General features: G+C 35.9%; 1 protein-coding gene across 2 annotated transcripts; it reads right to left on the reverse strand.

Annotated features, from left to right (window-relative positions):
* Positions 1 to 1,637: 1,637 nt before the first annotated feature.
* Positions 1,638 to 26,946, reverse strand: ENKUR (enkurin, TRPC channel interacting protein). Of its 2 annotated transcripts, none has more exons than XM_026013680.2 (5): positions 26,438 to 26,946; positions 19,074 to 19,219; positions 15,107 to 15,330; positions 11,288 to 11,434; positions 1,638 to 2,887 (listed from the first exon to the last, which is right to left on the reverse strand). In XM_026013680.2, the coding sequence occupies exons 1-5, from the start codon at positions 26,512 to 26,514 to the stop codon at positions 2,714 to 2,716; spliced, it is 768 nt and encodes a 255-aa protein (XP_025869465.1). In that variant the 5' UTR covers positions 26,515 to 26,946; the 3' UTR covers positions 1,638 to 2,713. The 2 variants fall into 2 exon arrangements, with proteins under 2 accessions (XP_025869465.1, XP_025869466.1); XM_026013681.2 differs by having other exon boundaries at positions 2,310 to 2,887; positions 26,430 to 26,652.
* Between the last annotated feature and the right edge of the window lie 232 nt (positions 26,947 to 27,178).

Consider the following 27,178-nt stretch of genomic DNA (forward strand, 5'->3'; position numbering starts at 1 on the left):
ATAATAATGCCAATGGGTCATTAAAATATATGTTGGGACATCATTAATTTATTCAACAAAGATTTTTTGAGCATCTTTTATATACGAGCTATGAGGAAGATTCTAAGGATGCAGAAGAAAAGATAGTCCCTTTCCCCCCAGAAGCTTGTAGTTTTGTGAGAAATGGCAGATAATCACATACACACAATACAGTATGAGCAATTCTGGAATAGGACAGAGTCTGAGGAATCAGAAAGGGGTGTCAGAGAAATGTATTGTGATCCAACTCTTGAAGAGAAGATTTTCTCCAGGCAGATATGCAGGAAGAATAAGAAAAGGGCAGAGGAAACAATGTACAAAACTTTGGGGGTGGGGCATCAGTATTATAGGAACGCCCATCACAGTGGGGAGGAGGGGAGCATTTCAAAGAACTCAACCCAAAGAGTTCACAGGCAATGGGCCAGAACACATCAGATTTTTATTCTAGTCAGAGCTCTTTTAAATAGGAATAAAACTCAAGTCAAACTAGATACAAGAATGAAGTTTGACCTTTTAGACTCAAGTGCCTGCTCCCAAATGACTGTGGTCTCTTAATTCACATCCTCAAAAAAGAGAATCTGATCAGTCACTGACCAGTCATCTGAATTAGGTGTCTGTCTCTCCTCTGTCTAGTAGGGTGGTGTGTATGTGTGTGTGTGTGTGTGTGTGTGTGTGTGTGTGTGTGTGTTGTAAATGTAGGTGGGAAATTAGTACGAGAATTTTTAAAGGTTAGGATCCCCTGTTAGGTGGAAGCATAATGTCCCAGGAATAATGGATGGGAGAGGTTCCCTAAGAGGCCTATGGAATGAGAAAGGCAATGAAGTCAATCTAGCATAACACTGTGGGCCATGAAGAAAAATCTATTCTTTAGTAGAAATTTACAGAAAGCAAGAGAAAAACCATCCATTAAACCCACAAAGATATCATTTAAGGCAACTCTCATTCATGACTCCAAAACATAACAATCACAAGGCTGAAATAACTGGAATATTTTTTGCATAACTACTGATTTTGAATTATTTAAGAATGAGTATGTATAGCAATCATTTCACAAATAAAATACTAATCTAAACATCTTATCCTTCATTGTGGCAGATAAGGGTGGCTGTACCAGCAGAGCCACTAGACAAAAGGAGACTTGAGTCCCTGAGTGACTGCCTGGAACACAGTACCCCCTGCTCCATTCATATAGGACAGTAATATAAATGAGAAATCTATGTTTATCAGGCAAATAAGATTTGGGGGTGGTTTGTGTTCGGAGGTAGTTTGTGGAACTAGGGTTTCTGACTTAGAAAATGCAAACAGGAATGACATGCACCTTTTCTAGATTTGACCTGTCCCTTCTCCCTGAGAACTCTGGAGAGAACAAGGCCTGCCACTCCATAACCCTGGGTCCTTGAGCAACTGTGTGCAAAAGAGTTCCTACTCATTTATTCATAGCATGTTATTATTGTACATTTTGGGGTTTATTGTTACAGCTATTAGCTTACCCTAAATAGCAAGCAACATTCTGGATAATCACTATCCTTAGTTTTATATCTGCTCTAAGGTAATAAAAAATACAGAAATGATTTTCATAAAAAGATGTGAAAAAACTTTAAAGTGAGTTTTCAAAAACATTTGTATATAACCATTTTTATTTAAAGTTTTTCTACAATGCTCTCAAGTTCTGTTTGTGTGAAAAAGTTTTTTAAAATGCCATTTTTTATTGTCCATAAAAATCAGTGTAAGCAGCAGATATTATTGCTCTGATATTTTATATTTTGTGTTTTACTGAATTTCTCTAATTTAAAATTTCACACAAGGATATTTTCTTTTTAGACTTTCCTTATATGCTCATTGAGTTGAAGACAGCTCTACTCACATAAACTCATTGCTTGATAATCTAACCTTAAAAGTGGAAACTTTAGAATTCACAAAATAGATACATAGGACCAAAAAGGAAAAGTAACAGCCCATTTTAGTGAAACACACATAGTGAATTATGGAATAAAGCATTTTGATTAGCAAAGTTTTTAAAAGTTGGTATGGTATGCCCAGAAGAAGGCTCTTCTCTTTCATCATCCTCCACGATGCATTTTATAAGTTGTCTTCTTGATTTTATGTTACTTTCTTCATTCCTCTCCCTCCAAATGTAAGCCTTTCGGCAGATTATGGACATGGAAAGCATTTGCAGTTGGGAAGAGCTGCAAATGACATGCACTATCAGAGTGTACGTGCCGTTAAACGTGTGGGAATATTAAGCAACATGGAGAAAACACTGGAGTAGTAAGAAAGCATACACCACTATGTGCAATTCAAAATATTTATCCATTTTTAATGTTGTGTTCTTTGTATCATGCAGTGCAGAATCTGAAGTTCTGAGTACTGACTTTATTCTTCAGCCCCCAGAAATTTATATTCATGCAAAACAAGTATGTAAAAATAATGGATCACACTACAGACTGGAACACACCACATCCAACTTTCCTTTATATGTGGAAAACCTAATGCTGTGTTAAAAAACAAGTTTTCTCTCAGGTAAGTAGAATAATTCGATGACCCTTGAATCATTGCCTATGCATTTTGGTAAAGACTATTTTTATTCTCTTCACAGTATTTTCCTCTTTGAAAAGCAAAGTTTTATTTTGATCCTTTCCAGGGTTTATTTTTTTTCTCTCTATGTTAAAACGACTATATTTTAAAAAATCTATTATTACTTATTGGCAATATAAATAATTTTGTGCTTTTCAATAATGCTGATGTCATGCTCCAGCTGCTTCATCTCTTCTTCCAGCTTCTGCTTGCGGATCTTCTTTGGGATGGAATCGATGAATACCGAGAGGGACTGGAACTCCTTATGCACCTCTTCCCAGTTCTTCTTCAGCCCCTGCAAATGGTAATGAGAACCATAAATATTAGGTAACGGCAAAAGCAATGTAAATGGTTAAAAAAATAGTGTCCTGGTGAAGAAAAATGTAAAATAGGTAAAAGAAACTGATGAAAATAACTTTACAAAACGATTATGTATGTATCGAGTACTTGGCTCCAGGCACAGAAAATATTGTGCAGAGGCAAAATCCTGTCCTCGATTGTGTGCTCAGTTCCCAGAGGGAGTATTTATTTGCTGTTTTTAATGTTACCGTTACTGTTGTTTTTGCCATTAAATATGCATATGCAGTTACGAGTAGTGTGAAACTAAGCTCATGGCAAATGCTTTGGTAAAAACAACTGAGAATCCATGTCCCCCCCACCCCACTATCACCCCCTCCCCAAGAGAGACATGTTTTTGAATAGGAAATTATTTCTTTAATAATTTTAGTTTCTATATTTAGAATTTTATTTTGAACCACTATCCCCATTCATCAAAAGACTTGATTTGGACTTGCACGGCATATTTGCTTATATTCGACTAAATGGAACTGCACAAAATGCCAAAATTCAATTTAACAAGAGATGATCCTTTGTGTATTTTTTCAATATATTAGAAAGAACTCTTCATAGAGTCAAGGGGTCTATACTTCTCATTAATGTATACCAGAAATGACTGGGATGTCATTAAATGTAACCCGCATGCTAATTCAGTAATGTAGTTAATGTTTTATATTCTCAGAAACCGACCAATTCAAAATTAGGGATCTCTAAGGAGCAATAAAGGTTATTTTCATCTGCCTATTCCCCATTTCTTATCACAGTGACTAGAGGTCTCATTGACAAAATGGGCTGAAACCTCTAATTGAATTCAAGCAATGAAATTTTTGCAAAATTGACACTTCCTGTTATTCACTATGGGTACACAAATCATTTCTTTTACATAAAAACAAGAAGTCAAACTGAAAGTAGAATTTAAAATATTACCTTGAAAAGATGGTCCTTGAAATCCATGGCTATATATTGAGGTGTAAGAGAGGATTAGAAGTGTCTTATATAATAACACCTTTCTAATAAGCCCTCATAGTACAAATTTACCTAGTAGAAACTTCTGGAAGATAATAAAATTTCAGTGGTTTATTCCTATGCCTAGGTAAAAATTATGATAGGGATAGGGCACACTGTATATACTAGGTTGGCTGGGGCAAAGGGGAACAGAGTTTGAACTCTTATTGAGTGAGACTAGAGGAAAGATTTAAGGAAAGGATAAGACAGGGAAAATACCCAGGTTACATTTTGAAAAGAGGAGGATGGGTCAACACAGTTCTTAATAGTGTATGAAATGTATTCCAAAAAGATGTCCTCAGAAGAATTCTTTTTTCATAGCCTTTCATTATGAAATGAAAAATATGTTTCCACAGTGCTCCACAGGGGTGCCTACTGCAGAGAGGAAATCTATGCATTTATATACTTTCAAATATCAAAGGTTTTTCATAGCTACTTGAGTGATATTTCCACATTACTTGTGGTCACAGCAGCTACACTCTTTCACTGGAGCCTTTATCTTTTAAAGGATAGTTTGCTTTATCTTCCAATGTGTACAAAAATGTTTGGATCAAAGTCAACAGGCAGGAATGGGAACTAAATGTAACCAATATATTATATTGAAATAGCCTCTCTGCTGTTTTTAAGACTGATTTTTGTTATTTTAGCTAAAAAAATCTTTTATTCATTACAGGAATAGTCATTTTCCTTTTTTTTAAAAATTAGCTTTTCATTTCATTTTTTTTTTTTATTCTTAGTTTGGTAAAAGCTTCAAATAAGGGAGAAGCAGTCATAAAATAAGTAAGAAGTGCCTTAGTTCCATGCTCCTTCTGTATCCACCATACCCTCATCCATTCTCTGCCTTTTTGTCCTGCCCTGGGACCAGGGCCAGGGTGTTGTGGCGTGGCGGCAGGGGTTCATCCTTGTAGGTTGGCTCCTCACATCATCCCCCAGTTCCGTTGCCCTCTAGCCACAGAGTTCAGCACTGGTGGGGGCAGAGAGAGGTTGGGGCATTTCTTCTTCCTCTCCCTTGACATTTCCTGGACACTAGTTCTGGCTCACCTGTCTGTAACTGCAACACTGCTCAGTGGCCTCTCTTCTAGGCTCCAGATCTTACCAGGCTCTGGTAACACTATTTCTTGCCTCTGCCCCTCGAGCCTAGGGTGGTGATGGATTCCCACTGTCCTTAGACCTGAGGTGCTTCATTGTTTTTTGTTGGTTCCCTTGGCCCTGCTTTACTTCTGTAAATAGTTCCTTCTTAAATACCCTTCAGAATCCTGGCTGATGGTGCCTGCATTTCTTGCTGGATCTCTGAGCTTCCTTTTGTTACTTCCATTGCACCTGTGTACAATGTAGTGGGAAAGCACTGGCATAGGAATTGGCCAATGTGGGGTTTTAGTCCTTTTTTAGCTACTAGATAATTCTGCGACCAAGGGCAAATGTAAACCAAACTCTGGTTTCACTGACAGTAAAGACTGCATTTGTCTTGCTCACAACATTATCCCCTGGACTGGATACAGAGCCTGTTCAAGTGAATGAATCGATAAATGAACAAAACTTAATAAACTTGCATTTTATATCCTCATATGTAAAATGAGAAGTGTGGAATCGTTAGACTACATGATCCTCCAGGTATAATGAGACAATTATTTTATGAAGAATGAGCAGAATGTGGCCTACTCAGGAACATACAACTATATTGTCATAGTGATGTGTGCAACTCTTAACCAGGGAGGGAAACATGATTCAGGGCTTCTCAGGAGCATAGCTGGTGGCTTTGTTACCATGGCAGCTATATTTCCTGGCTAATAAGGCATATAAGGAAGGGTCTGCTATTGTCCTTTCAAACTCTGCAGTGACCATATTAGGAAACCAAGGACTGCTTATCCACTATAGCCAAAAAGACATGGGACAGAAGGGCCTTTTCCTTCTGAGGGAAGTTCTTCCTCTCTTCTTCTTCTTTTTTTTTAAATATAACATTCTATCAGTTTCATATACATAACATAATGATTTGATATTTGTATACATTGTGAAATAATCAGCGTGAGTCTAGTTACCATATCACTGTACAAAGTTACAAAATATTTTTTTCTTGTGATGAACACTTTCAAATTTTATCTTTTTAGCAACTTTCAAATATATGATACAATATTACAACTACAGTCACCAGAGCATACATCTCCAGACTTATTTTTATAAATGGAAATTTGTATCTCTTGATTTCCTTAACCCATTTCATCTACTCCCCAACCTCATTTCCTTCTGGCAATCACCACTCTGGTCTCTGTGTTTATGCTTTTTATTTTGTTTTGTTTGTTTTTCAGATTCCACTTACAAGTAAAATCATATAGGATGTCTTTCTGTGTGACTTATTTCACTTAGTATAACACACACACACACAGACACACACACACACACACACACAGATATATATGCCACATCTTCCTTATCCATTCATACATCGATAGGCACTTAGGCTGCTTCCATATCTTGGCTACTGTAAATAATGCTGCAGTGAACAGAGGGAGGCATATATCATTTCAAATTAGTGTTTTTCATCTAGATAAATACCCAGAAGTGGAAATCACTGGATCAATTGGTAGTTCTATTTTTAATTTTTGAAGACATTCCATACTGTTTTCTGCAGTGGCTGCATCAATTTACATTCCCACCCTTTTCTCTACATCATCACCAACACTTGTTATTTATTGTCTTTTTGATAATAGACATTCTGACAGGTATGAGGTGATGTTTCATTGTGGTTTTTAATTTGCACTGTCCCAATTAGTGATGCTGAACTTCTTTTCATGTGCCATTTGGCCATCTGGCTGTCTTCTTTGGGAAAATATCTACTCAGATCCTCTGCCCATTTTTTAATTGGATTGTTTGAGGGTGTTTTGTGGTGGTGGTGGTTATTGCATTGCATGAGTTATTTATATATTTTGGATATTAACTGCTTATCAGGTACATGATTTGCAAATATCTTCTCCCATTCAGGATGTTGCCTTTTAATTTTGTTGATGGTTTCCCCTGCTGTTCATTTTTGTTTTTGTTGTGCTTGCCTTTAGAGTCAGATCCAAAAAAACTATTGCCAAGACTGATATCAAGGAGTTTACCACCTCTTCTAGCAGCTTTATGATTTCAGGTTTTACATTCAAGTCTTTAATCAATCTTGAGTTAATTTTTTGCATATGGTGTAAGATAATGGTCCAGTTTCATTCTTTTGCATGTGGTTGTCCAGTTTTCCAACACCCTTTTTGAAAAGAGTGTTCTTTTCTCATTGTATATTCTTGTCTCTTTTGCCGTAAATTAATTGACCATATATGCATGGGTTTATTTCTGGGTTCTTTATTCTTCCTCTGATCTATGTGTCTGTTTTTATGCCATTACCACACTGTTTTTTTAATTACTGTATCTTAGTAATGTAGTCTGAAATCAGGGAGTGTGATGCGTTCAACTTTGTTCTTCTTCCTCAAGACTGCTTTAACTATTTGGGATTTTTTTTTTTTTTGTGGCGCTATACAAGTTTATTCCATTTCTGTGAAAAATGCCATTGAAATTTTGATAGGCATTGAATCTACAGATTGCATTGAATCTGTAGATTGCTTTGAGTTATGCGTACACTTTAACATTATTAATTCTTTCAATCCATGAACATGAAACATCTTTGAATTTAGTTTGCCTTCTTCAATTTCTTTCATCAATGTTTTATAAGTTTCCTGTGCACAGATTTTTCACCTCCTTGGATAGATTTATTCCCAGGTATTTTATTCGTTTTGTTGCACTTGCAAGTGGAATTATTTTCTTAATTTCTGTTTCTGATAGTTGTTAATGTATAAAAACATGACAGGTTTTTTTGTATTGATTTTGTGCCATGCAACTTTACTAAATTTGTTTACTAGTTCTAAGAGATGTTTGGTGGAGTCTTTATATATAAAATCATATCATCCACAAATAGTGAGTTTTAATTCTTTTCCAATTTGGATGGCTTTTATTTGTTTTTCCTGCCTAATTGCCTTGTCTAGGACTTGCAATACTATGTTGAATGAAAGCGGTGAGAGTGAATATCCTTGTCTTGTCCCTGATCTTAAGGAAAAGTTCTCAGTTTTTCGCTCTTCAGCATGATGGTAGCTGTGGGCTTGTCATAAACAGCATTTATTGTGTTTAAACACATTCCATCTATATCCACTTTGTTGAGAGTTTTTATCATTAAACTGATATTGAATTTTATCAAATGCCTTTGCTGCATCTATTGAGATTATCATATGGTTTTTAATTCATTTTATTACTATGGTATATCATGTTGATTGACTTATGGAAATATCCATAACTATCTTTTTATCCATGGAATAAATCCCACTTGATCATGGTAAATGATATGTTTAATGTACATATGAAACATTGAAATTGGCTTGCTAATATTTTGTTGAGGATTTTTGTATGTATGTTCAACAGGGATATTGGCCTATGAATTTTGAGTGTATACAGTGTCCTTGTCTGGTTTTGGTATCAGGGTAATTCAGGCCTTGTAAAATGAGTTTGGAAGCATTCCTTCATCTTCAATTTTTTGGAAGAATTTTAGGAGGATAGATGTTTAAATCTTTGAATGTTTGGTAGAATTCATCAGTGAAGCCATCTGGCCCTGAAGTTTTATTTGTTGGAGGTTTTCTGATTACTGATTAAATCTACTCACAGTACTTGGTCTATGCAGATTTTCTACTTCTTCATGATTCAGCCTTGGAAGATTGTGTGTTTCTAGGAATTCGTCCATTTCTTCTAGGTTGTCCAAAATGTTGGCATAGAACTGTTCATAGTAGTTTTTTATGATAATTTGTATTCCTGTAGCATCAGTTGTAACTTTTTCTCTTTCATTTCTGATTTTATTTATTTAAGCCCTCTCTTTTTTTCTTAGTGAGTCTAGCTAAAGGTTAAATTGGTTTATCTTTTTAGAGAAGCAGCTCTTAGTTTCATTGATCTTTTCTAGTCTTTTTAGTTTCTTTTTCATCTATTTCCACTCTAATCTTTATTGTTTCCTTTCTTCTAGAACCTTGGGCTTCTTTTGTTCTTTTTCTAGTTCCCTTAGGTATAAAGTTAGATGGTTTACTTGAGATTTTTATTGTTATAAAATTCCCTCTTAGACTGTCATCCCATAGATTTTGGTTGCATTTTTATTTTCATTTGTCTGAAAATATTTTTTTAAACAATCTTATTTATTTATTTATTTAGCATGAGTGGGAGGAGGGGCAAAGGGAGAGGGAGAAAGAGAATCTAAGTGCAGAGCCTGATACAGGGCTTGATCCCACAACTCTGAGATCGAGCCAAAACCAAGAGTTGGACACTTAACCAACTGAGCCACCTAAAGTATTTTTTCTCCTTTTATTTCTTCATTGATGCATTAGTTGTTAATCAGAATATTGTTTAATCTTCATATGTTTGTGAGTTTTCTAGTTTTCTTCTTGTAATTGGTTTCTAGTTTTGTGCCATTATGTTTGGAAAAGATGCTTGATATGATTTCAATCTTCTTAAATTTATTGAGACTTGTTTTGTGGCTTCACATATGATCTATCCTGGAGAATGTTCTGTGTACACTTGAGAAGAATGTGTATTCTGGTGTTTTGGGATGGAATTTTCTATATATATCTGTCAAGTCCATCTGGTCTAAAGTGTTGTTTAAAGCCGAGGTCTCCTTATTGATTTTCTGTCTGGATGATCTATCCAGGTGTCTTTCCCTGTTTTTCAGCATTGGTTAGATATAAAAACCTGGCTTTCACAAAAGCATGTACTTTTTAAAAATGGTAGAATCTAAACTGTAGAGAGATAAAGTGGGAGGAGGGAAAGAAAGAGGAAGAAACAGGAAGAGGGAGGAGAGAGAGAATGGACCAAAACCCAGTACTCTCTGAAAATGACATCCAAAGTCCCACCTCCATGTATACCAGCCTTCTTCCTTTCTTCTGTCCAGCACACACATATAAACATCTGTGTTTATAATGGGCACTGGGTTAGATATGAGGGAGACTTCTTTCAACAAAAAGACACAGTCCTTGTCCTTAGGCCTCTTCTGCTGTCTGGAGTACTCTTACTGTGCAGTGTAGAGCCCCGCTAACAACACGTACCTACATCATTCAGTGGATACTCTGTCTTAGCACCTGATAAAACTTACAGTCTCTACACACACACACACACACACACACACACACTTATATCTACATATGTACATCTATACTTATTACCTTACATTCATTATATTACAACATTGTCTACAGTAGAATCTTATTTTATGCCCTTTTTAATATTCTTGAGGCTTAGCATGATAGTCTTTGCAAAAGAGGAATATAGTAAATGTTTACTAATGATTATGACATTGATAAATGTTAAGAATTTATAACAGCATACAAATACATTTTCAACAGAAGTTAATGTGGAAAAAATTTTCTGTTTTTTTAAAAGGTCACTAGAAATGACTTGGTAGAAATCTTTTAAAATAACAAAACAAGAATAAAGTACCATTTTTACCTCTGTAAGATATAGCATGATTATAGAAAAGTACAGTTAGGTGCTTAATAAATACTCTCTAAAGATGATGACAGAGCAACCCTGCTCACATCCCCTAATATTCGGGTAAAAGTCTTACATTAAACACCTAAGGTCATATATCTTTAGGCCTATTTAACTCAAAATAAGGAAAATATATTTTAAAAACTCCTAACACTTGGATATTTTAAAATTTGGACATTTGGTTTATAGGAAAGAAAGAAAAGTTGGTCTCGGAACAGTTTCAATTATTCTAGAGCTCCATCTAGTGAAAAATATCTATTTTATGGGTATTGTTTTTGAAAAATTCAGGAACATGACAATGAAATAAAAATGCCTTTTTGCTTTCCTTACACATGTTCACAAAGGAGAAGGTGGGCTTCTTTACAGCACTAACTACCCCCAGGAAAAAAACAAAGCTCACAAACTTGGAAACAAAATATTATTCAATAATTCCTTTTTTTTAAAGAGATTTATTTACTTATTCATGAGAGACACAGAGTGAGAGAGAGAGGCAGAGACACAGGCAGAGGGAAAAGCAGACTTCCTGCAGGGGGCCCGATGGGGGACTCGATCCGGAATCCCAGGATCACGACCTCAGGATCACGACCTGAGCCAAAGGCGCTGGACCCCTAAGCCACCCAGGCGTCCCTCAAGAATTCCTGATTACAACTTTTGCTCTCCTCAAATAGTCAATGTGCTGTACTGTGAACGTTGCCATAACCCAAAGAGAGTGTTCTGATTTCAAAGACAAGGTACAGGCTTTCATAATCATTGATGATGGGCTGTTCTTTCAGAGATGTTCTAAAGAGCTACATATGAATATAAATTATAGAATACTTACCTGAAGAACCGCCTCCCTTTCTTCATCAGAGAGCCTTTTCATAGCTGCTTTCCGAAGGTTTTCCTGGATATAATTATCATATTCTTCTTGGGCTTTCTTTACTTCCTCATTTCGCTTACATATATATTCAGGTGTGACACCATAATCCTTATAAGGATTTTTCAGAAAAAAAAATCAATATCCTGAATGCAATCTTAGCATGTGTACATATCAACTAATGACAAGGAGAAAAAGAAATGTTACCAATTTAAAGCCTCGGCTCAAAATATGGCAAATTGACAAAATTCAATGTTTTTTTTTTTTTTCTTTTACTATTGGGAACTAGTTGATTCTCATCTTTTAAAACTGAAATGTTACTGTGGCTGCTTGTTTGTTCTCTTCTGAATGTTTCCAGCACCTGTTCCTAGCTAATGACTGTCCTTGCTTTACCTCTAAGAGTTAGCTTTTCTTCATTTCTTTTAGGTGCTTCAGCTTTTACCTTTACATATCCTAAGTATCTTAAGGTCTCTTTTGCAAAAAAAAAAAAAAAAAAAAAGATCTTGTTAAATAAAAGGAGATAAATTCTTCCAAAGCATTGTAAGAAACAAATACATGAAGCTCGTCTACTTTAAGTGAAAATTGACCTGGAACCCGTAGGTTGTTTTTGGAATACAAAATCCATTTTTAAGGCACCTGGGTTACTTGCAAAGACTGACAGTGAAACAATCTGCTGTGATTCTTTCAGATCAACTATGATATCACTATGTACAGTAACAGAACTACTCCTTGTTTAATTTTCAAAACATTGAGAATTTACTTGATGCCAGGTATACTATAAGTAAGAAGGGCGAAGTTTTTGTCCTTATAGATGTGCATTCTATGGTGGGAGAAACTTATCAAAAATAGAGTATAAAATAATATATGTATAAGTGCTCCAAACTGAAACAAAGAATAGTAAGGGGAAAGAAAGAAATAGGATCTACTTTAGATAAATAAGGAGGTCCAGTGAAAAACTCTGAGGAAGCAGCTGTTAAGAGGTATGATAGTCATTTAAATTATCCATAAATATTCTGGTTCTTCTCCTTCTAGGCAGTTGATAGGATAACACTTTCCTGATTCTCTTGAAATAAGTAAGATGTGATCATGTGATCTGACTTGCCCAAGGAGAGAGAAAGTGACCTCTGTCCCTTTTGGGTAGAAACCTCAAGAATTTATGGATGACTTGCCATGTTCTTTTTCTGTCTAATATAATGATAGGAAATGTTTTAGGTGGCCTGGGTCCTGGAATGAGGACAAGAAGCAGAGCTTCCAACCCTTAATGGACATGGAGAATAAACAAACAATAAAACTTAGTTGCTTTTAGCTACTAAAATTGGGGGTTATCTGTTACCAAAGCATAACTTAACCCATCCTGGCTAAAAAAAGGATAGATATCCTAGCTATAAACATGTCCTGGCAAGTTGCAAAACACTCTACAAATAAATTCTAAGAGCACAGTATTCTGGTAAGTTAGTGCAGTGGTAAACAGTCCAATTCATTTCAGGAAACACTGAGGGCAAAACGTCGCTATAGCTCAGTAGTTACTGAAACTCATAATGATGATTCTGAGTCATCACAAATTGTTAAATTATATTTGGTATACTCTGTTTAATAAAGGGAATAACGTAATACATTTTAGGAAAAAGAACTATCTTACAAATGGGTGAAAGCTTCAGTGCAGTGATCCCCGTGTTGGATCACTGAGGGCTAATACAGACTATTGACATTAATAATTAATAATATCCCTCTCTATTGAACTTTTATTAGGTCTCAGATATTTTGTCAAGTGCTTGATAGATTTTATATCATTTAATCCTCACTACAACCCTGTGATAAATATAATGTGTGAAAAATCACAGAGTTAAGTGGCAGAGGCAGAATTTGAAACGCTATCTTACTACCAGCGCTGTAGACCTCAGGCAATCATCAGTGCTTCAGTTTGTTTTCACAGATGGTTTCCTGTGGCACAAATGGGCATATCATATTTTACTTGTAATGAAAACACTTTTTTAAAAAAATGGCATTGCCCTTTAAAGACTTGCTATCTCACTTACCATTAATAGATTTTAAAAACTTAACCCCAATCAGTGGAGAGTAAGTTGAGAAAGTCCTTCATGAACACTGAATGCCTCGCCAGCAACACCAAGAATGTAATATGTACAGAGCGTTTGCATGGCTTGGTAAACAAGCACAGGGAGATTAACTTAATATTTTTCTGTCTCCATGACGAATGCTCAATTTTCTGTTCAGGGCAGAGAATATATTGAAGTGGATAGCTTATGCAGAAGGCAGCCAGAAGGAGGGGCACAGTGTGGGCACTTGGTAGCATAACCCATAACTGGCAAAGGAGAAGGGTTTTTGCATCACAGTGGAGAAATAATGGATTGGAAGTTGCTTTAAAGAGCCAGCCAGAAGAGTGAAATTTCTGTTATTCCACCCCCTATGGGACAAGGGCTATGAACAGCCTTCAGGGCACAGGAGGACACATTCCGAGAAGCCTGGAATAACTTTATCATCATGTGCTGCCAACCCTAGATACCTGTTAAGGTCTTCCAAACTTGTCTCAGCTTATTGAGTGACAAGAGTTTCTAAGAGAATAAGTGTGGTACTCTGACAACAGCCTTGAGGTTCTCATTTTGATTTTAAACAGGCATTGGAAAAAAAAAAAACAGGCATTGGATTCATCTTGGTATATCACTGGACTACCTCAATGCAAACCCCTCATACATGACTATTTTTCCTCTTCTTTCCTTTCTTCCTTTTGCAGTTCCTTTCTTTTTTGCCACAACTTATTATTATGTATTATTATTCTTTAGGTTTTACACTCATATTTTACGTGTATTCCAAGCAATTTTGCACTCTCTAAGTATACAAAGTAAAATAGGTTTTCTCTAAGGTATTTTTGTAAGCTTTTTAAATTTTATTTTTATTTTTTAAGCTTTTTAAATTTTAAATATCTTCTATATTTAAACAAACTAAAGCTCCTGTAATTTTAAACATTGAAATTGTATGCTAACCTGATAAGCATTTTTTCAGATATAGAGGAAGGCCCCCAAAGGACGATTATTGTACAGTACTTTCAAGGTCTGCTTTACTCTGAATACATTCAAGTTGAAATTGTAATCTGAATTATTTACACTACATTGATAGGATGGATGGCTCTAAAATTATTTTCATCTTCATTTTTCCTCATTCCAAGTTACTGCTACCTGATGACTAAATCTTAGGACCTTTCTGAAAGGTTCTTTCTTTCCTTCTTTTTTTTTTTTTAAGATTTTATTTATTTATTCATGAAAGACACACAGAGAGAAGCAGAGACACAGCAGAGAGAGAAGCAGACTCCATGCGGGGAGCCCAATGTGGGACTCGATCCCGGGTCTCCAGGATCACACCTTGAGCTGAAGGCAGATGCTCAACCGCTGAGCCACCCAGGTGTCCCAAAGTTATTTCTTAGTAATGACTCATTGTAATGACCACGCTATTCATGAAATTTCCACCACACTAAAAATTAACATCTTTTAGAGAATGTTTGTTGAAATTGTGAAACATATTAATAATTGAAATTAAGGGAAACAATTAAAGCTTTCCCCCTTATTGGACTACATGGTGTTATTCATTCCAAATTCTCCATAACTTCATCACATTAGATTTGGACCAAACACAAATTGGAGAGGAATGAGAATTGGCAATCTAGATAATTTGCCCAGTGAGAACTCTATTAATAATAATATGGACAATCATTATGAACACCATACTTAAATTATTTGCATTTTAGGTCTCATTAATATACCACAAGGCTACCTTTTTATTGATGTATTTTGGAACTAGTCCTGAGGTTTCAAGATCATGCTTGTCTCCAGTTCTTTTGTCAACATAAATTGGTTTAGGCTTTTTAGCCACTCCCATAATGACATCGGCTGCATTTGTGTTTACAAAATTTTTTTCACTCTGTATTCCCATGACTGGATGATCAGTCCTCAGTGGCACAGGAGGTTTTCTGGGCTCATTCCGATCAAACATTTTTTCTGTTAAATACAACATTTCCTTGTTAATATTAAATGATAAACACTGCTATTCAGTACTATTTATAATATCTAGATATTTTACCACTAGTATGTTAGAGTTTTATTAATAATATATTCAAATATTTGGGAGAAAAATCAGTAATCATAAATCCCAAAAATCAAGCACAACATAATTAATATGTTGAAGAACAGTATACCAATCTAAGAGAAGAAAGAAAGCACCCCAAATCATTTGCTAGCTAATTAACATATTTTTACTAGCTATCGTGAAAATATTTTCTTATAAAGATATCAACAACAAATGTTCAGCTTTTCCACTGAAAAAAATTCAAAGAAATATTGAAACTCTTTTCTGAGTACTAGCAATATTACTAAGAATTATTTCTTCAGAGGAAAGTTACTATAAAGTCACCAGTAGGTCAAACTTGATAAAAGTCCAAGAATTATGGACTTTTTTCAGTAGAACTCTTGTTATTATAAGGTATGAAGATCATAGAGTAGCTATGTATCTAACATGCAGCTTAATGAATAAAAATTACACAAACACAGTTGAAGTTTCCAATTCACTCCTCCCTGGTTGCATCTCACTTCCTGAAATTCCTACTATCCAGAATTTATCTTATTTCTCTCTACCACATTCTCTTCATCAGCAGCAGATGAAACTGGCCATTTTTACACAACCTCTTCAACTTAACCTTTCTGACTCATCTATTTTTATATAGCTACATCAAAATGGTTTGTCAGAATGCTAAAATGTAAAATAATTACATTCTATTTTCAAGAACTAAAGGCAATAGCCTGAATCTTGGGCAGCCCTGGTGGTGCAGCGGTTTGGTGCCTGCCTTTGGCCCAGGGTGTGATCAAGTCCCACGTCAGGCTTCCTGCATGGCTTCTTTCTCTGCCTCTCTTTCTCTCTCTCTGAATAAATAAATAAATCTTAAAAAAAAAATAGCCTGCATCTTCACAAAACCTTACTCAAATCTTAGCCCCACACAATTACTAGATACTTTGATTTTATTCAATTCTGTACTGCTTGAACTTTTTATGAGTTTGTGTAACTTTTATTAGCAGGAAAAAAGATACTTATTATTAAACGTTTAAGGATTGGATTAATCTCTTGCTATGGGCCAAACTGTGTCTCTCTCAATATTCATATGTTGAAGCCCTAACACCAGTGCCAAATACACTTCTGTTTAAGCAACTGGGTCTGTGATACTTTGTTATGGCAGCTCTAGTAAGCCAATACTTCTATTAGTTCTGCACACCCAGAAATATAAAGGAGTTTTTGGATATTTATTTATTCATTAATTCATGCAATATGTTTTTGTTAAGCAAATACTATCTCCCCAGCTAATGCTCTAGGAACTGCAGATACAGTAGTGAACAAGAGACAAAGTCCCTGTTCTCATGGAGTTTACATTATAGTGGGGAAAGAAAAAATAAAATTTAATACGTAGAATATAATGTAAAAACTTGCTTGAACTATTTGTGAAAGAGGCCATGTTTAATTATAAATTGAAAGTGCATGCAAATGTAACTATAAGGAAATCTGTAGCTTTAGAAATATATATGAGGTAAAAATGAATTCTTAGAAAATGAGGAAACACTTTAGAAAGGCTGATAATTTATTCTTAGATGAGTAAATAGAATAACTTATAACCCTTTGTTGGTTGTGGTTGTCCACTGGATGGTGCCTAGAGCTGGCCCATCTTTCTCTTATGTTATACCTATTTAAACATGATCTTTTCTCTCATCCTAGGGGCAGGGGTTGGCAGTGGGTGAGGCTTGCAAAATGGGATGAGGATCTTTTTACAAATCATTGTTAGTCATAATTATAAATCTAAACACCAAATGGTTTGTTTTCTTAAGGTTATATCAAAATGGCAATGTCAACATAGCCTTGTAGTCATGCAGATGTTCTAACAATTGAATTTACATAAATGTTCATGCACCTGTTAGGTATTGTTCAGTGTGTCTAGCAAATTATTGCCTTCAAAACTATTGTATTCAAAATGACAGAACATGCAAAAAGAGCCAGGAAGCAGCCTTGGTCTATATTACCTTTAACTCATTGGACTGAACTCTCACAACACCCCAACCTTCTTGATTATTCATAGGTCAATATAATTATGTGTTTGTTTTGTCTTGTTATAAGGGGAGAGATAGACTTCTTCCCTTATTTGATATTTAGGATTTATTTATTTAGCTTGGTAGTTATATAACTTGCTTAAATCTAGAGAAGATACATGAGAGGTTAAATAATATCATTAAAACAGACTAATTCCATTTTAAGATTTTCCAGTGTTCTCAAGTGATTGGGGGTCACAAAATACCAAAACTCCCCTTGAGAAAGATCCAAAAGAGACTTTTGAAAGACATGAATTTATGCATGAATGTCATAGTTTTAGATTTGCTTTTTCCATCTTTCCTGATAATATCCTCAGCCTTTGTCATGGCATTATGGGTATGAGAGAGGATTGTAGGATATAAAATACGGCCACGGGGAGAAGTACTTTCACCTTTGTTTGTTTGTTTGTTTGTTTGTTTTTAATAATAAATTTATTTTTTATTGGTGTTCAATCTGGTACTTTCACCTTTGTCAAAAGGTATACCCTAGCTGGATTTGAGATGTTGCATTATTTCCCTGATGCCAGGTAACATAAAAAAACTAACTTTTCAAAAGAGCAAGACTAATTTTCCTCTCTCTATTGTCCTAAAACATCAGGAAAGACACATTCAGGGATAGGAAGAATCTGTTTCCATGCATACATACCTGTCCATTTTCCAGATAACTTTCTTCCTAATATCTATATACTCTATGACTATGATTGATTACATGATTTGCAAGGCCTCCATGACAACATGGAGCTCCTTGATCAAAAATTAAGAATTTCAAGGTGGCAAAAGCAGTGCATTAAACCAAGCTTTTAAGCATGAGGCCCTGTGTGACCACACACAGTATGCTGAAGAAGCTGGCTTTGGGGATCCCTGGGTGGCGCAGCAGTTTTTTGGCCCAGGGTGTGATCCTGGAGACCCGGGATCGAATCCCACGTTGAGCTCCCAGTGCATGGAGCCTGCTTCTCCCTCTGCCTGTGTCTTTGCCTGTCTCTCTCTCTCTCTGTATGACTATCATAAAGAAAGAAAGAAAGAAAGAAAGAAAGAAAGAAAGAAAGAAAGAAAGAAAGAAAGAAAGAAAGAAAGAAGCTGGCTTTGTCTCCCACTCATTCACGAAGGCCCCTCCATTACACCTGACTCATTTACTGTCCTAACGGTCTTAGAGATCTGGGAGGCTTAAAGCCCATGCCGGATAGTTGCTTCAACCAGTTTTAATAGTTCTGATTCTCATCTCTTGCAGAAAAGACCAGACAGAGTTTAGGTGCCAGGTACTCTTCTTACTGGGGCTTAGGACACTTCTTATCATTGCTATTTTTACTGAAATTGCATGGCTATGGACAAAGATGGTGAAGCATGTGGTACTGGAGGTGGGGCTTTATTGGATAGTCCAAGATGGTAGTTCAGATGCTTGCACCATCACAGGGAAAGCCTATTTGGGAGACAACTTAGCATTCTCCACTTTCTTTTGCCACTGCATTCTCTACTTCTACTTTCTCCTAGAATTTCAGATTCTCTTAAAAATGAGGAAAACATCACTTGTGAATATTTAACATTCATTGGCAGTAAGATAATTCTAGTTAAATGATCTGTTAGCACTTTTAATATTTAAAAAAAATGTTAAAACCTACTGGGTGGTAGAGTTTTTTCCTTTGAATGTTTCTTCAGGAAATCCTTTGGAGAAGGTACTTCAACTTTTGGTGGTCCCATAGACTTCATTGCCATTTTATGTTTTTGCATGTTGTCTTTTATAGACGTCTTAAAAATAGATATGTACCTAAAATTAAAAAAAAAAGTTGTAACATTTGTATTTCCAGTAAAAGTGATTTCAAGTTAAGAAATGCATACATTTTGGGCAGCCCAGGTGGCTCAGCAGTTTAGTGCTGCCTTCAGCCCAGGGCCTGATCCTGGAGACCCGGGATCAAATCCCGAGTCGGGCTCCCTGCATGGAGCCTGCTTCTCCCTCTGCCTGTGTCTCTGCCTCTCTCCCTCTCTCTCTGTTTGTGTCTCTCATTAATAAAATAAAAACTTAAAAAAAAAAGAAATGCATACATTTTAAATACATATAAGCCTATATTCATTCAGAGATAGATGTAAAGTGTAATTATCTGAGCTCCTATCAAACACCCTTGATGGAAGCTTTGCCCTCAGAAAGAGGTGCCAGGGTAAAGATTATAGTATTTCTTTGTTAACATGTGTGGCATCAAGAGTGATGTCACTTCTCTCACTCCTAATATTGGTGACTTGTGTCCTCTCTCTCTCTGCTGATCAGTTTAGCTAGGTGTTTACTTCATTGATCTTGTCATTGTGTTTCTCTAATGTTCACATGTTTTCCATTTCAATGATTTCCACACTTTATTATTTCTCCTTATTCTGGCTTACTTTGCCCTTTTTGTTTTAGTTTCTTAAGGTGCAGGTATTTGACTTTAACCAAATAGTTTTCTAACAGAAGTATTTAAAACTGTAGAATTCCAAGAGCTGCTTTTATGGCTGCATCCCACAAATCTTTCATTCAGCTCAAAATATCTTTTTAATTCTTTTTTGACCTCTTCTTCGACTGAAGAGCTTCTTCACATGTGCTTTGTTTGGTTCCCAAATATTTGGGGATTTTCCAGGTGTCTTTCTGGTTTCTAATTAATTTCTACTATGGTTAGAGAATATATTTTGTACAATTTCAATTCTCTTAAACTTTCTGACACTTGTACAATGGCACAAAGTATGGACTATCTTGGTAATTGCTCTCTAAACACTCAAGAAAGTGTACTTGGATGTTCCTGGCTGGAATATTCTACAAATATCGATTAGGTAAGACTGGTAGTGTTTTCAAATGTTCTATTAATTATGGAAAGATGATGAAATCTCTGTCTACAATTGTGGATTTGTTCATTTCTTCTTTTAGTTCTATCAAGTGTTGTTTCATATATTTTGAAGCTGTCTGAAGGTTCATAACATTTAAAATTATCATATCTTCTTTTTAAAGATTTTAATGTATTTAATGTTGGCAAATTGAATTTAAATAAAATACATTTTTCTAAAATTTTATTTATTTAACAGAGAGAGAGCACAAGCAGGGGGAGCAGAGGGAGAAGGAGAAGCAGGCTCCCCACTGAGCAAGGAGGCCGATGTGGGGCTTGATCTCAGGACCCTGGGGATCATGATCTGAGCCTAATGTAGATACTTAATCGAATGAGCCATCCAGGCACCCCAAATTTTCATATATTCTTGAACTGACCACTTCATCATTATAAAGTAATGCTCTTTATCCCTTTTAAAACTCTGTATAGAGACACCTGGGTGGCTCAACAGTTAAGCATCTTCCTTCAGCCTAGGGTGTGATCCTGGAGACCTGGAATCGAGTCCTGCCTCAGGCTCCCTGTATAGAGCCTGCTTCTCCTTCTGCCTCTGCCTCCTGTGTCTCTGCCTCTCTCTCTCTCTCTCTCTCTCTCTCTCTCTCTGTGTCTCTCATGAATGAAATCTTAAAAAAGATAAAAATAAAAAAATAAACTCTGTACTCTAAAATCTACTCTATTTCCTATTAAAATCACTTCAGCAATCCTTTGCTCTATGGCAACAGTGTTTTTCCATTCTTTGAGATATTTGCTCTTTCTTCTTCTGTATGTGATGTTTCTTTTTCCTTTGGCTGCTCTTACGTTTTTTTTTTTTTTTTTTTTTTTTATTATTACTGGTTTTAAGAAATTTGATTGTAATGTCCCTTGGTGTGGTTTTCTTCTCTTCCTCCTCCTTCTTTTTCTTCTTTCTGCTTGGAACTCATTGTTCTTGTATTTGGAAGCTTCATTAAATTTGTCAAAATTTTGGCTGTTATTCAAATACTTTTCCTGTTTACCCATCTCTCTCCTCTCCTTCTGCAATTCTAATTATAGTTATGTTAGGCTGCTTGATGTTGTCTACAATGCACTGATTGACTATTTTCCTTTTCAATTTTTTTCTTTCATTTTGTATTGTTTTATTACGATGTCTTCAAATTCAACAATATTTTCTTCAGTGTTTTAGCTACTGTTAATCCCACCCAGTGATATCCTTTATGTCCAGAAGTTAGATTTTGGTCTTTCTTTTTTAAATCTTTTTTTAACCTTTCCATTTCTTTGTATCTTACTCATGTTTTCCTTTACGTTTTTTGAATACATGAAGAATATTTAAAATAGTTTTAATGCTCTGGTCTATCAAATCTCTCATTGATGTGATTTCTTTGTCTGTTTGTATTGACTGATTTTTCTATTGGTTATGCATTATATTTCTGGATCCAGAAGAGCTTTGAGTCTAGTTCTAATTTGGCCCCATTACTGAGGCAATATACTTTTGAGTGCACTGCTCAATGCCCTGTGTCTTAAGAGGTGTTTCCACTCCGGCTGGTGGAAATTTGAACTTTATCTGGATCTACTGACTTCTGTTGGTTATTTATGTGGCCTCAGTAGTTTCATCATATACATGTACTGTCAACCAACAACTTCAGAAAAATCCTCTTGCATATTTCCATAGCATACACTCTCTCTAATTTTCTTTCTCTCCAATTCTCTTCTCTCTGGTACTGTGTCTCTGTGTTGTGAATTCTACATGCCTTAACCTCTCCAGACTCTGAATTCTGTCTTCTTTAACTCAGAGAACTGATGGGTTTTCTTTAAATTCCTTTTCCCTGGATTTTGGTCTAGAAACTTTCTAGGAAGAGTGTTGGGGCAATCCTAAAGCTTGTTTCTTTCTCCCAGGAATGACTGGTGTGTGCTGTCTCTTGTCCATTTTCTGAAAACTATTGTTTTACACTTTTTTTTCCCTGGCGTTTTAGTTGTTTAAGGTGACAGGTAAATTCCATCCTTGATTGGAAGAAGTTTAGCTATATCACTTTTAACAGCTTGTATCCTCTTCTTATACGGATAAATTTGTTTGAAGAAACTTTGAATTGTTTCTTGCTTTTAGGGGCCTTTCCTTAATCTTGAACTCAATGTCTAGGGATTAATTATGGTCTAAACTGAGTTTATTAGATACTTTCAAAAATAATGTTCAATCCAACCTTGTGCCTTAAATTTCATATGCAAGTTGGACCTGGTAAATATCCCTTGATTAATAAAATAACTTTCCCTGTGGTAAGAAAAAAGTGTGTATATGCTTACTTCTTTTTAATTTTCAAAATCTTGTGATTCAATACATTATTTTGTGAGCTGAAAGCTTACCCATTTGTTATACAAAACAATAAATTTTATTCTATAGGAATAATTTTTTACTTTTCCAAATTATAAAAATAAGAAAATATGAAACTAATATAGCAGTATATGCCAATCACAACTCAACTTTTAAAAATGAATAAAAATATAGTTTTCCTCTATCTCCTCAATCCATTTTCCAAATACATTTTCTATATTTTTATTTATGTATGAAATATAACTTGATTTTAAAAACTTAATATGATGATCTCTTCCCATATTAGTAGTTGTAAAATTTACTTTCTTTTCTTTACAAGAGAGGAAGAGAAGTGTTATTATTATGAAAGTCTGCTGAGACTAGACAGCCAAATTAAAATCTGAATAGCAATTTCTAACACTGTTATAAAACTCCAAGACCATATATTGGAACAATGGGAATTTTAACATAAAATTGAAAACATACTGAAAACAAAAACTTTAGAATATTTTTTTTACATTCTTTGAATATAAATTAATTTTAAGGGACTACTGCTTTCCCCAACTTAATTATTAGCTACAGAATATCAGCAAAGTAGGTAAGACCCTCAGGAGAAAATGACCCTGTCATCTAAGATTTCATAATAGTCAAGATTGCTTAGCAAAGTTAGATACATAACTGGACTTTAAACAAAGAGATGTTACAAAGCCTCAGAAGATATAGATTTAACAGAATGGAAATTGAATAAAATAAAAGGTAGTCCAAGAAGGATGAGAACCTCTGAAAATGAAATTCTGACTACATACCATAGATAACACCAATGAAAGCCGGAAAGCCTTAAAAAACCCCAGCCAACTAATGGGTAGTTAGACTGTAAATATTCCCATTTTTAAAAAGCATGCATCCAGAAATTCCACAAGGGTGAGCCTGATGTCAATTTTGGAAATCATCTGAAAGCTTGTAGAGAAGTAATGATTAAATGAGCCATTTGGGGTTTCAGGTCATTGAAATGAACATCATATTTTTTACAGATTATTTGACTCATGAATCAGGCAACTACCTTAGACATAATAATACACAACTTTATGTTAGCAAAGCCTCTTATCCTTACTTATAAGGTAGATAACTATGAATTGATTAATGGATGCATATGGATGACTGACTGAACTCTTAAAAACAGTATTGCTGTCAGCCTAGAAAAAGGTGTCTAGTAGCCTACTGAAGTGCAAAGTATTTGTCCTACTTAATGACAGATGGAGATATAAAAGACATTAGATTTGCAAATGTCACAAAGCTGGGAGGGATGTTTGAGACAGTATATGAAAGATTCAAAGTTCAAAACTATCTCCATAGATAACAATGAATTTAGATAAAAAACAATCAGTTACATTAATTATACGATGGGACAGATGACCTTAGCCATAATTTATGAGGGAATTTCAATGTGAGGCAATGGGAGAATATGAATGTCAAAATGCTAATAAGTGCATTAATAAAAGTATTGCGCTGTAATGAAAGGTATAATGGTCCATGGCCTATTCAGTACATACCTGGAATATTACCTTAAACAAAAGGAAAAGACAGAATGATTGGTGATGTTAACTAACCGGAGCCATCAATGGAAGGGTGACATATTTGGTGAACATCTCGGAAACCACCTCATGCATCATGAGCAACTGAAATTTTGAAAACGGATTCATGGCTTCTCACTGACTTTAACACTGTCATATCTTGAGTCCCAGATCATTAAGTTCAACCTGCAAGAGGATGCCCTTCACCCCACTTTGGTTCCATGTATCCATTTTCTATGTTCTCATTTAGTTACTTGCATCTCTCAGTAGGACTTCCAATAATAAATGGTTTTATTGTTAGTCAACATGTTAAAGTTTATATTGTAGTGTCCCAAGGAGACTGGAACTTCTGAACTATGGGAATTTCACAACGCAGTCAGTTGTTGAGGAATAGACCTCTTTGTGAAAGTTGGACGGTCATCTTGCTGGTCTTGCACAGAACTGCAGTGAGTTTTCTTGAAGCTGAATTTATAACTCAGTAATGCAAATAAGCCTCGGAGGTTAATATATTTCTTTCTTATGATTAATTCTCACTATTAGTAAAGGGATTGGGTCAGAGCAAGTTAGTGTGGTGAGAGGAATTTGTTAAATGTGTTAATACACTCTGTTTTTATGTATTACTAGTTTGCTTGCATGACATCTTGTCAAATTAAAACCCCCTCAGGGTTGTTGCAGACAATGTAGATTGTTGTCTTCTCACCCTAACAGAGAGAGTTCTTTGGCACTACATTTGGATGCCTTCTCTCCCCTTCACCACGAGGTCCTTTTCTCTACTTATTCCTTCAGAATCAACCAAGGAGTTTGTGCTGTCACTTCCAAAATTCCCCAAGAATATTCCCCAAGGGCAATGTTATACATATTAGGGGCTCAGTTATTGCTTGCCAAATTAATAAAGATTGTTCCTATAAAATTTCTTGAAAAAATACTTAGGTGCCATAAAGGTGTGCATCTTTTTAATTTACCAGTAACAAAACGCCTATCTAATAAAATATCTTACCATTCAAATTCAGTACTCAATAAAAAATACAATCTACCAGTGGTTACAGAAAGGTTACAGGAATTTCTGAGCATAAATTCATTCAGCAAGAGTTAATTAGAATACTCATAAATTCTGCAATTCCATCACATCTTACTTTACATTCCTCTTTCCATTCTCAACTAGATTTTGAGAAGCTAATGGAAAATAATATGGGTACTGCTCTTGTTAAAATTAGACACTTGGGCTTAAAATGGAAGGATTTTCCCACTTGTTGATGTTATGTACCCCAAGTAATTACTAGTAAAAATAATTGACCATTAGATCTGAAAGGAATCTAAAAGATTAGCTGAGTCATTTAGTTTGTTTTACACATCAGAAAACAAATGAAAATTTATTCATGATTCCCAAACCAATTAGTTTCAGAGCCTACTTTTTAGCCTGGTACTCTTTTCAGTGTGGTTTTGACTTGCATCAGCAGCAGAAGAAAGGATTAAAAAAAAAAAACAGCACATATTTCAAGTACTAGGAGGAATAAGATTTTCTGCACTGGTTATCTTCCATTCTCCCCATGGATTACATAAATTCTAAGCCCCTACACAAGTGAGTGACTGAGATATTTACTTGGGGGTTAGCTTTTTGGTTTATTTCAGTAGGGTTAGCTTTTTGAAATGAGGGGAGTTTAAGGGGTCCTAACACCTACACAAAATTTTAAACTCAATTACGTATTTTGGGGTCTCCACCCATCTCCTCTTCCTTCTATCCCACTATCAGATTTGAAAGAGACTTTAGAAGCTAATCTATTTTGTTTCACCTACAACTGAGCCTCAGAAACACAAATTTACATTTGACTATCATCTCCGAAATAAATAACTACTATCCCTTTGGGGAGGGAGCGGTAGTGTAGTCAGAAATAAAACAATGAACTCCTGAAATCACATAACAAGTATCCTAACACAGAATAATAAAACTGTGATTTTCCCTTTTCAACAGCAACAAGAGATTTCACGCTATTTTGTATGCCACATCATGTATGAACAATTAGATAAATTAGAAAACAATTACATACTGTATTAACAGGCAGCTAACGTAATAAAATGGCCCTCTGACAGCACTGGGCGGTCCTCTCTGTGAATTGGGAGATGATAAATACCTAGATTTTGCAATCACTTCTTTAAGAAGCTGACATTCAAGTCTACTTCACTGAGACAAAAAAAAAATACATATTTTCAACGTTATATGATGCTTAGTTAATCCCGAAATGGCATAATTATTTCCTATTCTAATTTCAAGTGATAATCTTTGCTTACCCACATACCTAGGACGGTGGGGAGGCTCCTTCCAGTCACTGGGTATGAGGTTATAAATGCTCTCAGAAAAGCAAGTTGTATCCATGGCCACCAAAACGACTCCTTAAAAATACTCAACTTTTTTCCTCACTATCCCAATATCTGTGTCTCTTCACTGTTCCCCTTTCCTTTTCCTACTCTTCTCACGGAACTAAAGTTTCTCTCTTTTGCCTAATTTCCCTTTGACCTCTTCTTAGCAGTCCTCTCTTGGGACGAAAATAAAATAGCCCTTCTAATTCTCTTTGGGGTTGCTTAGCGTTAGTTGACGGCGTGGTTGCCTTGGAAACGGTTGCTAGGCTACGGGGAAGTGGAAGGCAGCCCCGCGCACGAGGTTTCCTCTCTTCCCTCTGCAATTTTTTCTGCTTGAGTTCAATAAGGAAACCACCGTTTATGTGTGCCTTTGGGAATAATGAGCGGAATGGCGACCCCTTAAAGACATTGCTCGTCTCTGTCTGGGCGGACTTGGACAGAAAGACCCACTAGAGAGTAGGACGCGCAGCGGATTCGCAGGCGTCACACAATGAGTCTCTTGTGCGCAGGCGCCGATCCCTGAGTGGGCGGGGCCAGCCGCCGAGGCCTCCGCGGAGAGCCGCCCCGGGAGCGGGGGGAGGAGCCTGAGGAGCAGGGAGGATTCCGGTAGGTGGAGCGCGGCCCGAGAGTCACGTGCCCAGTGTGCGGGCGCTCGGGGCGTGGGTGTGGCGCGCGGGCAC

The sequence above is a fragment of the Vulpes vulpes genome, chromosome 2, assembly GCF_048418805.1.
Source record: "Vulpes vulpes isolate BD-2025 chromosome 2, VulVul3, whole genome shotgun sequence".
NCBI lineage: Eukaryota > Metazoa > Chordata > Mammalia > Carnivora > Canidae > Vulpes > Vulpes vulpes.

Excerpts from the sequence above, each read along its gene's own strand:
- ENKUR (XM_026013680.2), bottom strand. The coding sequence starts at position 26,514 with ATGGATACAACTTGCTTTTCTGAGAGCATTTATAACCTCATACCCAGT. Across the intron at positions 19,220-26,437 it reads GAGCCTCCCCACCGTCCTAG|GTACATATCTATTTTTAAGA; the intron begins GTATGTGGGTAA and ends TTTTAATTTTAG. Across the intron at positions 2,888-11,287 it reads AAAGGGAGGCGGTTCTTCAG|GGGCTGAAGAAGAACTGGGA; the intron begins GTAAGTATTCTA and ends TACCATTTGCAG.